The following is an 18,550-nucleotide window of genomic DNA, read 5'->3' as shown; positions in this document are numbered from 1 at the left end:
CTGAGTTCTAAGGCTAAAGAGTTGTTTCTTTTTTTCTTTTCTCTTTCTGTGCTCTTCATTATATTCATTGCTTCAAATCTATTTAAAATATTCCTTCTTGTTGCTTAGTAATATTTTATTAGATTACCACCAGCCTAATAAACCCTTTATCCTTTCAGTTACTTTCCCAGTTCAATGACTCCCGACTACATTAGCAACATGTATCATTGGTATTCACATAATTTTGATAAATAGCTGTTATGTTAATTAATGTAGTTTATGAAACATTAAACATTTATTAAATGTCTACTGTTTGACAGACAATGTGCCAGCCAAAGGATAAGATCCATTTTCTATTATCAAGGAACTCAGAGAATCCAGAATAAAAATAGTTTGGGGTTGGTACTTAAATTACAGAATTGGTAAGTATTTTGGTCTTATAGAAAAAACAATAATACACTTTAATATTCTGGGGGTCGTTTCTTAGTTTAAGATAGGATTGCTGGATTCTAATTTGGGTGAGGAAAGCATTATTCACATTTCCTGTAATGGAGCCTGCAAAGTCCTCTTTCATTTACCTTTCATGCAGAATGTCTAGTGCAACTGAGATGTGAGCCACCTGTACGTCCAGGTGAGTAGTTAGGGTGGTCCCAGGCCAGGCCAGAGGGGTAGAGTCAGACCCTGTGCTAAGTCTCTGGTTCTATAGAGCAGCCACAGGCCGAACGTTTTGCTAAATCATTATGGTGTCCACTTCCATATGCCCAAGTGTATTGTCCATCTCTGAGCATGAAGCTGTGAATAGAATGTATAATATGTTCAAATAACAACAATACTAATGTTTGCCCATTTGGGAGCCAGTCGATAAAACACTGTGCAGTTACTAACTATGTTGAGTATAGTCACTTTATGAGTTTGATCTTATTTATCCATTTTTATTATCTCAACGTGAGCCTCCTTTCTCGAGCAGTAACACTAAAGCCAGAAAAAGGAAAACGGATCATTCCAATTCTAAAAAACATGGGAATTATTGTCCCTGAAACCAGTCTCTTAGTTCTGGATTATTTACTCACACAGCATTAATCCTGGTAGAAGGCGAATACTTACAAAATAGTGTCATGAGATCACAAGGAAGGAGAGCATGAGTTAAGTCTATGAAGGGAAGTAGTGAAATTGCCCTTAAACCTATTGTGGACTGGAGCTGCAATGGTGATCAAACCATATTTGTCGCACATTACATTTGAAAAAATACTCTTTTATAGGTGATAGAAGTATGGTTGTTAGGTTGAAAAAAGGATAACTGGGTGCTGCATTCTATGCAGTTTCAGTACCATTATGAGAAATAAGATTGTAAAACCAACACAAACCCCCAACTACCCAGTGACTATTTGTTAGGTTGTCAGCCCTGAGGTGATAGTCCCAGCCTAGAGTGGTATTTTAACAATACAATTCCAGGTTTACCAACAAACCATGAGAGTTCTTTAGATTTTCTTGTATTGAAATATAACCAGTAAATAATTGGGATGGATGTACAGTCAGGCGCCACATAACAATGTCAATGGGGGATCACACACTGGTCCCATTAGGTTAGCAAGGAACTGAATTGCCTCTAAGAATGGAAGAATTGTGGTTCAGGGGGATTTTTTCTTTTCTCAGATGGGAGCAGTATCTGTGGAGCTTGGCAATAGATGCCTCCTCACTCACAGCACCTCAATTTTGAGTGCACAGATTATATCCCCATCCATCATCCACTGTACCTTTTCTGAGTTGAGATACTTTTAGATGCACAGATACTTACCATTGTGCTACTGTTGCCTACAGCATTCCGTACTGCAGTACAGGTTTGTAGCCCAGGGACAGTAGGCTGTACCATGCAGCCTGGGTGTGTAGTCGGCTGCACCATCTAGGTTTGTGTAAGTGCCTCTGTGATGCAGGCAGAACAATGCAATCAGTTAAGGACACATTTCCCAGACTGTATTCCCATCATTAAGTGACACATGACTGCATAAAATCAGAAATTTTCAAGTTTTCACCAGTTACACCATTTTACGTTTATCACTGTAGTTACTTGTCTAACACCACACCTCAATTCTGATGTTTGCTACCACAAGGCAAATTAGAGATGCTTCAGTGTTGTTGCTTCCTTTGAGCATAAGGAGACAGCTCAGTGTGTTTAAAGGCAAATGACATGCATGACAGTGGGCATGTAAGTACATGGTGACAGAACTGGACCAAGACCTCAGAGCTTGTCCTCCTAAGTGACGTGCGTCTGTGTGTTGCTGACCTCTGAAGCAGCTAATTTCTCAGCATTACGTACCCATCGGTGCATCATCTCTACTCAAGCAAGGACAGGACACCTGGGATGATGACAAGGCTCCATCACCTTCTCATGATTAATCTACACCCGCTTCCCCACTGTGCCTGAGCCTTCGCTGCCTTCGTCCCTACTGGGATAGACCCCATGCAGCCACTGTGGCATCAGAGCTCTCCCCTCCTGCTTCTCAGTCAGCACACAGAGTTCTCATCCTCCCCAGAGCATTGAACTTTCCCATCTGCAACACAGGGGTGTTGACAGAGAAAGCTGGTCTGCCTCTAGCTCTTTAGCCACTGCAGTCGCCGCTGCTTAAACTTTGTTTATTTCTGTCGGAGTCCAGGACTAGTATGCATGAACGAGTGAACAGAAATGGAACATGTTTAGAGAGTCAAGGCTGGGTTTAAGGTAAGGATGACTCACGATAATGTGGAGAGCTGGCTGAGAACACAGGTAGGTGATGGAAAGAAGGGAAGAGCCAAAGGAAGTAGAGGCCCAGGGAGCTAACTTGTCTAGTCCATTGGACAAGTCCTGGAGATCAGAGGATGGGAGAATGGATGTGTGTGTGTGTGTGTGTGTGTGTGTGTGTGTGTGTGTGTGTGCGCGCGCACGCGCGCATGTTTGGTTTATTTTAGGTTTGATTATTTTTTTCTTTAACTAAAGGGCATAATCATGAAAGCTCTGCAAACCTGATTCATATGGGATAAAATAGCTTGATTCCCTACTTGGGGATGAAGACATTTTGGTCTCATGTAAATGCTGAATACCTTCTCTAATGACAGCCCTATAAGAAATACAGGTGCGACAAACACTTACTACATCTTTGATTACACTTGAAATTGTCCATATTCAAAATAATGGGTTTCTTAATTTTCCCTCTCTGTAGACGACCTGAGTTGGACATAACCTTTCTATAAACACACTAGTATTTTAAAGGAGCTTTCCTCCATAAGAGATTTGAAAACAATTCTCTAATTAAACCGGTAACAGAAATGGAGAGCTAGTGTCTTGGATTTGTTTCTTTTCTGTCCTTGTTAGCATCATAACAGGACAAGGACTGGGAGATAATCATGTTTAAAAAGGATTGTTATTAACCCTTTCAGTTCTTCCAAAGCTCAGGCTTTCTCTGTTTCTTAAATTTAATTCTAATTTGTTGTTGTCGTTAATACAAGAAATGTCCCTTCGTGGAAGAAGCAGGTTCGGAGTTTCGAAAATGATGGGAATTACTGAAGTACGGGGAGACTTGACTCAGCATTCACATATTTATTAGTGTCAGGCCAACTTGAGAAATTAAATATAGATGCAATTGCTCACTGGATGTTTCACAGGTGAGTAACAGAACATTCTGTAGTTTGCTATACACATTAGAAAAGAGTCTCTGGTTTTTCTTGTTCTTTGGTTGAATGTGGCCCCTCCCCCCCAAAAAAATTCTTTCAATTACACTGATTTACGTTTTTTCCCTTGTCATGTGGTTTCAACCACAATGGTGGAGGGTGCTTTGTTCAGCTCCCATCAGGTTTAAGTAAAGAGTGATTTTAAACATTTGTGTTGAAGTTACAGTTGACTTTTTATTACCTAGAAAGAGTTAGGGACTTGCGGATGCCCACAGAATGGCGTTTTTCTTCTTCTTAGCCACATGAAAGCTCAATATACCCTACTCGTTGGACCTTGAAGAATCACTTTCAAGGTACCCCGGCTGAAAACCGAAGAGTAATATTTATCGACATTAAATAGACACTTGGTGAAGTATGCATAAATATTTCTTCATATAAACATAACATGAAATTAAATAGTTCAGAAACACAGACACCACTGAGTACATATCCACTGTGGCCAAAGTCACCTGTAAACACCAGCTCACACGGAATACAAAAGCAGCTTCTACCCTGGCTCCAGCCATCACGGAGCCCTGTACAGAGGTGAGATTCTTCCTCAGCCCGCCCCGCCCTCTCCCCACACAGCCCCAGCAAAAGGAAAAGAAGGGACCCAAACAATTACAGCAGCAACAAAAATGACAGCAATAGCAGTACCCCTCCCATCCCCCAAATAGAACATTTAGCATTTTGTTCAGTTCAAGAGAATAAAAAAATCAGTTCTTCAAAATGTAAAGAAATGAATTTGAAGCATTACTTTTCAAAGTGTGTTTGTTTCTTTAGAGGACATGTGACTTGCGGAGCTTCACATCTTACTGGGTGAAGCTCCTAAGACCAGGAAACACTGGCCACAGCTAAGTAACAAAGGTGTCAAGTTTTTCATTTAGAAGATGCCAGGTAGCAAGAAATTGAACACCATGTTCTCCTCCATCCCCCCTTACAATGTCTGTTTGCTTTGCCATATATGTTGCTGTGTATGACATTCAAACGTGACACTATTATTGAGTTGTGAGCAGCTTAGACAGCAGAAATTTTGTTGGGAAACATTCAGAATTGGACGGTTACATCCAAACATGTGGATCTGGTACATTTTTTGGCTCAGAGGGAGCCTGATTTGATTTAGCTCTGTTGAGGATATCAACAAGGACATAGCTTACACTCAGGGTCTGGTCAAGCCATGGCACTTGACCTTTATCACAAGGCTGTCCACTCTGCACAGACCTGCTGGGAGCACCTGGCTGCTCTCTGCTCCATGTTCTCCAGGGTGGTTTGTGTAAAACAGCCCCGGTTTCCAAAACACTACACTGGGTTTATTTCACTTTTATGTTGTGTTAGGATCCGAGAGAACTTCAGTTACCAAAGTACTGAAAGCATATATTGCAGGAATAATTTGCCAGTTCAGTGATTCCCACTATGTTATATACACTATGTGTGTGTAACACACACACACACATACACTTATATATTTTTATTTGTAAGAAACTTGAACTGCATGGAACAATACTTTGCAGGAATCAAGAATCAAGCCCACAAATAGAGTTTAGCAACATTGCAAAGAGAAGACAAAAAGCTCTATTGGGACAAGAAGTTCAGCTTAGGAACGTATGAAATAGTTTCAGAACCGCAGATTCACTATCCTGACATGCGCCACATGGGATGTGGGTCAACACTTTTGGGATCCTTGTAAAGAACATGGCAACTGGGCCAGCTAGTTATGCTTAGCTGAGATTCCAGAACCAATGGGGATTAAAAAGGAACAAGCAGGTCAATTTTGGGCGTATAATTGCTATGAAACATTTTTTTTTCCTCTTTAAGAAAAAAACGCTTAAAGTCTACTTCAGAATAAATTTCTTTATGTTCAGTAATATGCTTTTTTTTTTTTTGCTGAATTGGTATTTGACTTTTATATTAAAGTGGATTCTCCAATGGATCAGTAAACAGGCAGCTTCTTTCACATCTGGGTGATGAGAACATTTTTATCATCACCAGAAATCATCCCACCCTCACCTTAGTCCCGCCTAAGGTTTGTGGGTTGATGTGTGCGTTTGGTCACTGCAATTGACAAAGCCTCATTCTACAAGGTCTGCTCGGGCACACGCTTGTGAAAAATCACGGACTGTCTTTGCTGGTACTGCTGTTTGCGCCGCTTCCTTTTGTCACACTGGCACAGCAGCAGCATCTTGAAAGTGGTTCTGAATGTTTTGTTGCACAGGGCATAGCACACAGGGTTCACGGTGCTGTTGATGTAGCACAGCCAGTAGCCCAGATTCCAATAGGTTTTGGGTATGCAGCTGTCACAAAAGGTGTTCACCAGAACCATGATATTGTAGGGGGTCCAGGTGATGATAAAGGCAAGCAAGATGGCGCTGAGGGTCTGGGCTGCTTTCTTCTCCTTGATGAGTGACATCCGTTTCCGCTTCGTAATCTGACTTCTGGTCTTCAGAGCAAATCTCTTGGCCAGCGTGGCTTCCTTGAAGGACAGAGGTAGCGTGGCCATAGTCTTGCCCACCGAGGAGTTGACATCAGCGGTCTTGGCTGTGTCCACGGCCGACTCTAATTGGATGGGCAGCTTGGAGAAGCTTTTTGGAAAACTGCCTCCATCGTCCATGCTCTCCTGGGCCTGCAGCTTGCTGGCTTTCCTCTCCAAGTCCACTGTCCCCAGTTCCTCGTCGGGTACCTGCAGGTTGTCTGATGAGGGTAGCTTGGTGGAGTTGAGAATGGTGCTGTGCCCCGGGAGCTTGAGCACAATGGAATAGATGGCTCTTGTCTCTGAGCCTATGTCCTCCTCATCAGAGGATGCAGAGTTTTCCAGAGACGCAGCAACGTCATTGTTATTCCAGCTGTCACTGCTGCTTTGGTCTTGGTCCATCTGCTCAGCACTGGGCTTCCAGCTCTTGGTTGTGAACCAGAAGTGGCAGCGGCCATACTTCCTCCTGGCTGATCGTTTCATGTTTTGCTGTTGAAGTTCGTAGCTACTGCAGCTTCGAGAACTGCCTGTGGGGTGGACGAAGCTTTCTGCCTCTGCTTCGGTCCCAGAGGCTTGCAGCCCAGCCAGCTCTTTGGTACGTTTTTCAGTTTCCTTGTAGATCCTCCAGTATAAAATAGTCATAATGGTGACAGGCATATAAAAGGCAGCGATGGCCGTGCCAAAGGTAATGGTGGGCTCACTGAGGAACTGAATGAAACACTCCCCTGGGGGCACAGTTCTCTTCCCAACAAAGTACTGCCAGAACAAGATGGCGGGAGCCCAGAGGATGAAGGAGATGACCCAAGCCAGGCCTATCATCACGCCAGCTCGTTTTGTTGTTCGTTTGGCCCGGTAGGTGAGTGGCCTCGTGATGGAAAAGTACCTGTCAAAGCTAATCACCAGGAGATTCATGACTGAGGCATTGCTAGCCACGTAGTCAATGGAAAGCCAGAGGTCACAGGCCAAGTTCCCTAACGCCCATCGATTCATGATAATGTACGTAGTAAACAGATTCATTGAAATGACCCCAATAATCAGATCGGCACAGGCCAGGCTTAAGAGGAAGTAGTTATTGACAGTCTTCAGCTGCTTGTTGACCTTGAACGCCACTATCACCAGGATGTTGCCGATGATGGTCACCAAGGCCAGGACACCCGTTAAGAATGCAATGAAGACCACTTGCCAGATGGTATGGCCTCCCAGAGGGTCACTGGTCGTGCCATTTGGAGAAGAGAAATCCCCAGCTGCTTGAGAAATGTTGTAGCTGCCAAAATGAGTGACGATTCCTGGGGGCAGCCCTGCAGCTGAGGAGCCATGTATCCAGGAGGAGCTGATGTTTGGGAACAAAGGCGAGGTTGTGTTGTTATTGTGCAAGGTCATTGTGACTCTCTGGCATAGTCTGGGGAGGAAACAGAGAAAAGATGGAGTTAGGGAAATGTCTGCCTTCGTTTGATTTATTCTTTGCATTGCGTACTTTATAAGATGTTATATCTCAGGGAGGCCAAAACATCAAATTCATCCTCTTATTTTAAAGGCGAGGCATCTAGGACTGGCTGAGATTGATCTGTTCAAGGTAGCACGAATTAGCTCGTGGCATGCACTGGACAATGTGCTTTCCCCAACATTTGCCCTTTTTCTAAATATATACCACATCTATTTCCACATATTGCTGTTATCATACAAAATCTTCCTCACTTCTCTTATTTTAAAGAGAGAAAATAGATGCTTATATGATACTTAGCCAGTGTAGTTTTATCATCATGCTACTCGATACATTAGGCTTATTCATTTGCATTTTATCCACCTGGGCATTTATGTATGCCAGGCTTCAGACATAAGTGACTTTAAGGCAATATAGTCATTTAAGCTTCATTGGAATGAGGAACAGCAGCCTGGAGTGAGGAGGGAAATCACTGGGAATCACTTCATATTATATTATCTCTTCAAAACACAGATAGAAAAAGTAACACACTTGTTCTTTTTAATGGATGGTAACAGTATACAAGGCAGCTGTCTTATGTTGGATAATAGGCAGAACCTTTTCCAGAATGTTCTGAATTGACCAAACCAGTTTGAACATTTCTAGTACATAATATCTTAAAAAAATGTTTATTTTTCAATTACAATTGACATCCAATATTATACTAGTTTACAGCATAGTGACTAGACATTTATGTAACCTAGGAAGTGATCACCCTGATAAGTCTAGTACCCACCTGACATCATACATAGTTCCAATTGGAACACTGTCTTTTTGTTTTGTTGATGGTTTGTTTTGCTGTGCAAACCCTTTTTAGTTTGATGTAGTACCATTTGTTTGTTTTTTCTTTTGTTTCCCTTGCCCAAGGAGTGATACCCAAAAAAATATTACTAAAAGCAATGTCAGAGAGTTTACTGCCTATGTTTTCTTCTAGGAGTTTTATGGTTTTTGTTCTTATATTTAAGTCTTTAATCCAGTTTGAATTTATTCTTATACACAGTGTAAGAAAGTGGTCTAGTTTCATTTTTTTTGCATGTATCTGTCCATTTATTAAAGAGACTGTTTTTACCACATTGTATATTCTTGCCTCCTTTGTCATAGATTAATGAACATATAGGTGTTGGTTTATTTCCTGGCTCTCTATTCTGTTCCATTGATATATGTGTCTGTTTTTATGCCAGTACCATGCTGTTTTGATTGCTATAGCTTTGTAGAATAGCTTGATATCAGGTATTGCGATACCTCCAACTTTGTTCTTCATTTTTAACATTGCCTGGGTTATTCAGGGTCTTTTGTGGTTCCACATAAATTTTAGAATTATTTGTTCTAGTTCTGTGAAAAATATCATTGGTATTTTGATAGCAATTTCTTTAGATTGCTTTAATGATGTTAATTCTTCCTATCCATGAGCACAATATATCCTTCCATTTATTTGTATCTATCTTCTTCATTTTTTTTCTTTAATGTCTTGTAATTTTCTGAGCACAGGTCTTTAACCTCCTTGGTTAAATTTATTACTAGGTATTTTATTTTATTTTTAAAGATTTTATTGGGGAATTGGGGGAAGGGAACAGGGTTGGGGAATCAAGGAAGGGGAATAGACAATTTGCTGTCCTTTTATTCCTCAGTCTAGTTGTGGACGACATCTCTTTCCTGGCCCATGTTGGTATTATCATTGCACTCTTCCTGGGTGAGGCAGATCAGTCACTGGCTATTGGATGGCCGCTCACGGCGGCTCTTGGCGACTCACGCTGGCTGCCAGACACTCACTGTGTTTACAGGAGCCCACTGCAGCTCCACTGCAGTCTACGCTGTCGCCAGCGACTCATGGCAGCCCAGCTCCAGGTCGAGCTGTTGTTCACCATCTTAGCTGTAGAGGGCAGTGTCACTGGCCCTAATGTGGGATCCAAACCGGGGCCCTGCTGCTCAGAGAGCTGGCGTTGCAAGCCAACTCTTAACCAACGCATCACTCGGCTGGCCCGGTATTTTATTTTTTGATGCAGGTGTAAATGGGATTGTTTCCTTAATTTTTCTTTCTGATAGTTCGTTATTGGTGTACAAAAATGAAACTGAGTTCTGAATATTAATTTTGTATCCTGCCACTTTACTGAGTTCATTTAATCTTGGTATTTTAATTATGATAGGTTTTGGTTCGGGCTTCTTTGGGTTCATCTTGTTTCATCTGCACTTCCTGCGCTTGTACATCTATTTCCTTCCCCAGGTTAAGGAACTTTTCACTCATTATTTCTTCAAATACGTTTTCAATTCCTTGCTCTCTCTCTTCTCCTTCTGATATCCCTATGAAGTAACTGTTGGTATGCTTGATGTTGTCCCAGAGACCCCTTAAACTATCCTCACTTTTTAAAATGCCTTTTTATTTTTGCTGTCCTTATTGGGTGCTTTCCGTTACCTTGTCTTCCATATAGCTGATTTGATTCTCTGCTTTATCTAATTTGATGTTGTTTCCCTTTAATGTACTCTTCATTTCAGTTACTGTATTCTTCCTTTATGACTATTCTTTTTTTTTATGGTTTCCATCTCTGGGTTGAATTGTCACTGAGTTCATCTATTTTTCTGCTAAGTTAATTGAGCATCCTTATAACCAGTGTTTTAAACTCTGTATCTTGTTGATTGCTTGCCTTCATTTCACTTAGGTCACTTAGTTTTGTCCTGTTCTTTCATTTGGGACATGTATTTTTTTTTTGTCTCCTCATTTTGGCTGCCTCTTTGTGTTTGTTTCCAAGTAACAGGTAGACCTGCTATGTCTCCCAGCCTTGGCAGGGTGGCTCTATGTAGTAAGTGTCCTGTGAAGCCTGTGGTGAAGTCTCCCTGTTTACCTGAGTTAGGTATTCCAAGGGTATCCCTTGTGTGGGTTGTGTGTGCTGTCCTGTTGTAGTTGAGCCTTGATTGCTGTTGGCACATCAGTGGGTGGGACTGACCCTCAGGCTGACTGGTTCTGAGGGCTGGTCATGATTACAGTGGAAGAGGTGTTATGTGGGGGCTGATCCCATAGAATGGAAGTCACTTTAGCAGGCTCTGGTGCCAGGTGAGCCTGCCCTTCTGGTGTGTCATACGTGGAGCTGTTTGAGTGGTGCTCTGTTGTGGTCTGAAGCTGGCCACCAATGTATTGGTTCTGGAGCCTCTTGGGACAGACTCCAGTGCAGGCCAAGTTCATTTGCCATTTGTGTCCAGCTTGGGTCTACTTGGTGGCAGCTAGAAAGTGACCTGTGGATGACTGACTTGTGCTAGGTTTGGAGGCACTCAGGAATGGCTGTGCTATAAACTAAGACTAGCTGCCATTAGTGCTGGGCTTGGGACCCTTTGGTGGGCATCACAATTTGAGCTGAGGCCAGCTGCCCCTTGTGACAGGTTTGTGGCCACTTAGTTGAAGTTACCGTATTTCCCCATGTGTAAGACACACTTTAATTCTGGGACCCGAAATTTGAAAAAAATGTATTACATAAAGCTATTGAACTCAAGTGTTATTCATCATAAAATTCATACAACTCCTCATCACTGGCAGGAAATGCAAGTAAAAAAATCTACAACCACTGTATAAAACACACCCAGTTTTTAGACCCCACATTTTTCGAAAAAGGGTACGTCTTATACATGGGGAAATACGGTACATTCCAAGCCAACACTGACTGCAGCTTATGCCAGGCTTGGGATCACCTGAGGGAGCTACAACGCAGGTTGATGCCCGCTGCTGCTTGTGCTGGGCTTCAGGCCACTTAACAAGAGGTACCGGGCATGGCGAGGTCAGCCACTGCTTGTTTGGGGTTTGTGGACCTTTGAGAGAGTTTAGGAAAGACTGCAGTGCAAGCCGGAGCAGGCTGTTTGTGTGGATATGCCATTGGACGCAGGCTGAGCTGGGTGTGTGTGTTGGGTTAGAAGGGGTTACAGAGAATCACAAGAGGAAGGTGAACAGTGTTAGCTAGGCTAATGGATAGCTCAGATATGGTGCCAGCCTGTGCCTGCAGGCTGGGTGGGGGGAGGGCTCAGTGGCACCTGCCAGCACTTCCATCCAGGAGAGAGCTGTCCCTCCAGCAGTTGCCCTAAAGCTAGTCAATTCAGTTCCTCCCAGAATACTCCTGGCCCTTTTGAAGCTGCTGCCTCTGTGCTGGAGCCCAGAGCGAGTGGTTTTGTGAGCAAGTGAATCTGTCTGCAGACCCTTTGAGACATGCAGCATCAAGGCGCCCAGCAGCCCTCTGTCTTGGACACAATCCCCACTGGTGTCCACAGCCAGATGTTTTAGGGACTCTTCTTCCTGGCACTGTGCCCCAGGCTGGGGAGCCAGGTGTGGGCCTGAGACCCACTTGCTCCTCAGGGGACAACCTTCACAGTTGAGATATCCCTCTCGATACTTAATTGATGCACTGTGGGTGTGAGACCTGCTTCTTCTGTGTCTCAGCCCCTTCTACCAGTCTCATTGTGTCTTCTTTCTATCCTCAGTTGTAGTTCTTCTGTTTAGCTAGTCTTCAGGTGGCTTTCAAGGGTAGTTGTTCTATAGTTTAGTTGTAATTTTGACATGGTCATGGGATGAGGCAAACACAGCATTTACCTATTCTGCCCTCTTGACAGGAAGTCCTCTAGTATATAGATATCTTAACTTCATTGATGAAAAAAATATTTTAACACCACACACACACACACACACACACACATATAATTGCAAAACTAAAATTAGTTCTTTCAAACACTTGCTACCAAAATATATAAATAGCTAAGAATCATTATAATTAATGTATCACCATTATGGCCTCCATGCTGTCACAGAAAGCCTTGGTTGGGACCTACTCCATTGTCTGGGAACTTCCAGGGTTGTACATCTAAGATACAACTGGTCCAAAATCCTCACATCGCCAACCACCATGGACGTTATTTAGTAAATCCTTCCTCAAAAAGCGTCATTCTGTGAATTCAATGTTTGATAATTGTAGAAGAAATCTATTGAGGACACTTACGTTGTGTTTATGCTCTTGGATAAAAAAGTGTTCAACTGTAAACTGTTACATGCAAATATGTATATACACATACATGGCCAGAGTTCTGAATCAAGGCTTCAGATAGTGCATGTCAGAGTATCTCTCAAAGAAGTGTAGTTAGGTTCACACAGAGCCTTTTGGAAAGGCCTTAGGGTGTAGCAGGAAGTCTTTGGAGATTGCAAGGCATAGGTTCAAATCTCAGTTTAACCATTTCCTGGGGGTGGAATCCTGGGTATTGTTAACCTCATTGAATTATTTAACCTCATTACCTAATTTCCTTATTGAAAAATGGGAATGAAATATGCTGTGTAATGGAATAATTCATTGATAATTCCAATTTAGAATTCAATAGTAAGTAGTCAAAGAAAGTTTGTTTCTCATCAAAATCTTTTTATGTACATACTTAGAACACAGACTGGCATATATTGGGTTGTCAGAAAAGTCATGACGTATTTTTCTATGTTTTTTGTTATAAAAATATGTCATGACTTTTCCGACAATCCAATAGTATGTGCTACATAAAGGTAGTGTTTGCTGTTATTATTTTATTATTATTTTTATTCAATGATTTCACTTTGCTTTGTTTGCCAGGAGGCTCAGAACTCAATTCAATGCAATAATGAATGACAGTAGAGAATGTTTATTATCACCCTTATTCACATATTTCTCTTTTACCTGCACCAAGACCTTGCTAAGTTTTTATATACTCTCTGAAAAGCTTTTATGTTCTCAACATATTCAACTCCAAAGCTTCCTGGACATCATAGCTAAGTTTCCTTGTCTGATCCTTGGGTTTTGTTACAGCCCATTTTACATTCACCCCCTTCCTTCTACTCCCCCTCCTCACTATACCACCCAGTGTGCTCTGAATCTCACAGAACCTTCCACGACACCTTTTATAACCCTTAAAACTTCCTCTAAGTCTCTGCTCTCATGTCCTATGGAATTCATCATGCTCTGCAGACTTATGTTCATCACTTATGCCATGCTAATCTTATTATACATAAATATAATGGCCAATAAAGACAGTGCTTTATTTTGGGCTGATGACACATCTGTCCTCTTTCATGTTTTTTTTTTTCTTCTCAACATCATGCAGTGAATGTCTGTTATGTGCCTGTCAGCCATTCTTTTGGAGATGGCCTGCCATCCACAGTATGTACTTGTAGATGGGCATCAATCCCATGGTTCTGACTCTGCTGCTTCAGCAACGGGCCTGAACAACACTCAGATAGGAGCAGGGAGCGTAAATTTGGGGAATTGATATGGATGCTGGAAAGACAGAGGGTAATTCTTTGTTCCTAGGTGTTGGTGACTCTATTTATATCCATATGGAAAATCTGAGAGGCAAGCAAACACAGAGGAAAAACATCCCACAGGAGAGCAATGGGAGGGAACGTGGGGAACAGAGACAGCATGAACACAGTGTCCCCGGAAGCCTGGAACTAGCCACTGCTGAAGTCAACTCCTCCTCCTTGACGTTGCTAGTTATGTGAGCCAAACAATTCCTTTGTTGCCTGGGCTACCTGAGCTGCGTTACTGTCACCTGCAACTGAAAGCGTCCTGATGAACATATCTGTCACCATCAACATGAAAACTTCTCATTGAATCACTGCTAGCTTTAGGTCACTATGATTGGCGCCACTGAATTCAGTAGGTCAGGGCTCCACCCTGCATGAACTTACCCCCTTGATGAGATACGGGAGATGAATATAATAATTTTCAGAAGCACAGAATTTTTTAGGCAATGTGAAATTGCTTCCTTCGGATAATCACATTGTGTTTGTGCAAATTCAATGCCAACTTGATTTGCTCAATCTTGGTGAAGAATATAAGTAGGAATTTTGGAAGTAAGGTGAAGATCAATTCTTCTCTTTAATTTATTTCAGCCTGTGAGCATGTAGAGCACCGTAAATCATATAATATCCCAGTCCAATCATGCTTTGTTGGAAGACAGAATATAAAAGAATCCAAAGCTGAGGAAAGGCACTTACAGGTTGGGCTAGCTCTAGGTTGGATTCATTTGCTACTTGTTCTGGTACACCTGCTCTCTAGGGGCTTCTTGACTAATTATTAGAAAACCTGTGAGTCACAAACTATCAGACAGGTGATGTTTGACCTGAATATGTGGGCACATCTACCAGTGGCCATTGTTCTTATAATTCAACATTAATTCTATTTTTTTTTACTGCTTGGAAGTTTCAGATATGTGCTTTTTCTTATTTTTAAAATGTTCTAGTGTCTGTCCATCATATAATCGATATAGATTACAAAACTGAGCAAAATTTTAATGTTACAAAAGAACCATTAAAGGAGAATGTCCTGTAGTTACTTGCTCACCCATGTTATACCACATCCAAGGGACAATACTTAATAAGTTAATAGTTAATATAACCATGCAGTCACTCCAGATTACTATACTCAAGTTTTCTTCTAATATTTTCATATGTGAAAACAAAAAGAAGGGCATGAATCTGGTAGATAAACATGTCATTAAACAAAAGAAAGCCTTTTGGATAGGAAGTGGAAATTAAGAGCACAACACATTACTAAAATCCATTATGACTTATAGCTATGAGGGAGAAGTGTCCAGGAAATCACAGACATTGATACACATTAATATCACTTCTATTAATAAATATGATGCTCTTTTCATCATTAATAACTTTTCATTGGAAAGCAGTAAAACATAGTTGAGAAACTACGGTCTTTAGAGTCTGGCTGACTTGGGTTTAATTCTGGGTTGGCAGAAAAAGAGCATGAACTTGGCAAATTGCCTGACTTCTCTAAAAGCATATCCCTTCATCTATAAGACTATATTACCTACATGGAACCACAAAATGACTTGAGTAGCCAAAACAATCTTGAGAAAGAAGAATAAAGCTAGAGGCATCACCACTCCAGATTTCACAGTATATTCCAAAGCTACAGTAATTAAAAGAGTATGGCGTTATAGCACTGGCCAAAAGACAGACAGACATATAGACCAGTGTAACTGGACAGAGAGCCCGAAATGTGTATGCGGTTAACCGATCTTTGATAGGAGTGCCAAGACTACACAATGGGGAAAGGACGGTCTCTTGAACAAATATGTTGGAAAAACTGGATAGCCACATGCAAAGGAATGAGATTGGACCCTTAGCTTACACCGTACACAAAATTCAATCTCAAGTAGGTTAAAGACTTGAAAAGATAAGACATGAAATTACAAAACTCTTAGAAGAAAACATAGAGAATAAGCTTCATGTCATTGGTCTTAGCAATGATTTCATGAATATGGCACGAAAAGCACAGTAAACAAAAGGAAAAATGGACAAGTGGGACTACATCAAATTAAAAAGTTTCTGTACCGCAAAGGAAAAAATCAACAAGAGTGAAAAAGCAATCTAATTAATGGAAGAAAATATTTGCAAACCATATATATAATTAGAAATTAATTTCCAAAATATATAAAATACTTCTACAACTCAATAGCAAAACCAAAACAAACAAACAAACAAATAAAAACCAAAATAAAACCAAAAAAATTCCCAAAGCATTAAAAATAGGCAAAGGACTTGAATAGACTTTCCTTGAAGAAGGCATACAAATGGTCTACAGGTACATGAAAAGAAGTTCAACATCACCAATCATCAGGGAAATGCAAATCAAAACCAAAATGAGATATCATCTCATACTTATTAGGATGGCTATTACCAAAATAACAAAAGACAACAAATGTTGGTGAGGATTTGGAGAAATGGAACCCTGCATACTGTTAAGGAGAATGCAAAATGGTGCAACCACTACAGAAAACAAATTTGTAGGCACCTCAAAATATAAATTATAGAACTATCATATGGTCCTGCAGAACTGAAGTCAGCATCTGGCAGAACTATTAGCACTTCCATGTTCATTGTAGCACTATGCGCAATAGCCAAAATAGGGAAACAAACTAAATATCTATGAATATTTATGGATACCTAGAGAAATGGACAAAAAAGACATGGCATGTACATATAATGGAATACTATTCAGCCTTAAAAAAGAGAAGGGAATCCTGTGGTACACACCATGGATGAGCCTTGAGGACATTATGCAAGTGAAATCACAGAAGGACAAATTATTCACTGATATGTGGTATCTAAACTAAAACTCATAGAAGCAGAGAGTAGATTAGTGGTTGCTGGGCCTACAGGGGAGGAGAGGGAATGAGAAGTTACTATTCAACGAGTATAAAGTTACAAAAGATGAGTAAGTGCTGCATAATATCATGCCTATAGTTAACAACACTTAAAATTTTGTTAGGAAGGTAGATCTCATGTTAAGTGTCCTTATCACAATAAAAACAAACAAGCAAACTGGAATACTACCACCTACGCTCTGTGGGTTATAGAGATGGTAAGAAACATTATGGTGTGGTAGGCTAATACTTAAAAGTATTAATTGATACGTTGCCTCGCTTCCACCAATTCCAAATTCTTATATCTTCAGGGTTGGGTTATGACTGCAGAAATGCAGGGAGAAAGAAATCAGACCATGCTCAATTTTTGCTTTTTTTAAAGTAGACTTTAAATTTTCTGGGAGACACAGCATTAGAGATAAGGGTTTTGATCAACAAGGAATGGTGTATTGGCCTAAACATTAGGCAAATAAAAAGGATGCCACTATTGAGACTACAAAAATTGATATGAATACTACAAAAATGTGATTCAGCAGTATCAATTATACCATGAGTCAGCAATTTAATTTCTGGGTGTCGGTCCTCTAGAAACTCTTGCATTCATATGTACACAAGGAAACATGCATAAGGCGGTCTGCTGAAGCATTTATTGTCATGACAAAAATTAGGAAAACTAAAAGACCATCAGTTGGGCTATGGATAAAAAAATGTGGTAATACATAAAGGGGAATACTATACTGCAGACAAAAGTTATATATATACATACATATATATATACATATATATATGTATATATATATATACACACACACACACACACACACACACAGAAAGTTCTAAAAATACATTGTTGAGTCAGAAAAATAAATTGTGGAGTGGTGAATACAACATGATATGACTTAAGTAACAATAAAACATACAGCAACAGTATATATTTTATGTAAATCCTGATATATTTAAAATGATCACAAAAGAATAGAAAGATGTGTGCAAATTCTATATTAGCAGTGATGTCTTAGATGGGAAAGATGATTAGTATTGAGGGTGATGGGCACAGAGGACTTTAGCTCAATCTGTTCCAAATGAGAAAGAGAGAGAGAGAGAGAGAGAGAGAGAGAGAGAGAGAGAGAGAGAGAGAGAGAGTTTTCCAAGCCAGAGGGCTATGGGGAAGAGTTTAAAGGGGAAGATATTGGTGATGGTCACCAAGAAGGGCTTGGAATCTGATGCTGATTCTAAATGATGAGAGGGTCAGAGAGAAAAAATGAGTCGGATAATATTGGTGACGTAAGATCAAAGGACAGCTGTGCCTCACAGCCTTCCATCTGGTGCCCAGAGGTGGCTGGCAGCTGCCCTGTTCACTGGGTCACAAGGGCAGAGGCTTAGATAACCTACAGTTATCTTCTTCTAGTTCCTCTCTGGGATCCAGAGCAGGTTTCTGCCCTGTCTGGTGGGAGCTGGGGCCTGTGGGGGTTAGTGGGACATTCAGAGAGGTGCTATCAAAGTGTTCCGGGCTCCGCACTCTTGCAAGGTGTTCAAAACCAGACCTGGTCCCATAGGTGGGTGATGGGAGCGCCTTCAAGAGCATTCCTGGGTTCTGGGAGGGGGGCCCTATCATTCCATTTGGATATATATAATGGGGGTGCCAAAAACCAAATACGCATTTTAAGAGATGTTAGCCCTTTGATCAATGTTGCTGAAGCGGTAGTTCTCTGTAATCAGAAGTGTCTGGATGCTGATGGTAACCACTTTGAGCACCTCTTGTAATTGCAGAAGTCAAATGTGACTTGTATTCA

General features: G+C 41.0%; 1 protein-coding gene across 3 annotated transcripts in view; it reads right to left on the bottom strand.

Moving 5' to 3' along the window:
- Window positions 1-4,258: 4,258 nt before the first annotated feature.
- CHRM3 (cholinergic receptor muscarinic 3) overlaps window positions 4,259-18,550 on the bottom strand; it is a 307,699-nt gene continuing 293,407 nt past the window's right edge. For all 3 annotated transcript variants that reach the window (XM_019647550.1, XM_019647551.1, XM_019647549.1), the window contains one exon: window positions 4,259-7,526. In XM_019647550.1, the coding sequence (XP_019503095.1) occupies window positions 5,735-7,507 (1,773 nt within the window). In that variant the 5' untranslated portion in view covers window positions 7,508-7,526 and the 3' untranslated portion in view covers window positions 4,259-5,734. The remainder of the gene's footprint in view (window positions 7,527-18,550) is intronic.

This window comes from Hipposideros armiger, unplaced genomic scaffold (genome assembly GCF_001890085.2).
Source record: "Hipposideros armiger isolate ML-2016 unplaced genomic scaffold, ASM189008v1 scaffold_113, whole genome shotgun sequence".
Lineage (NCBI taxonomy): Eukaryota > Metazoa > Chordata > Mammalia > Chiroptera > Hipposideridae > Hipposideros > Hipposideros armiger.
This window is presented reverse-complemented; position numbering and strand designations above follow the sequence as displayed.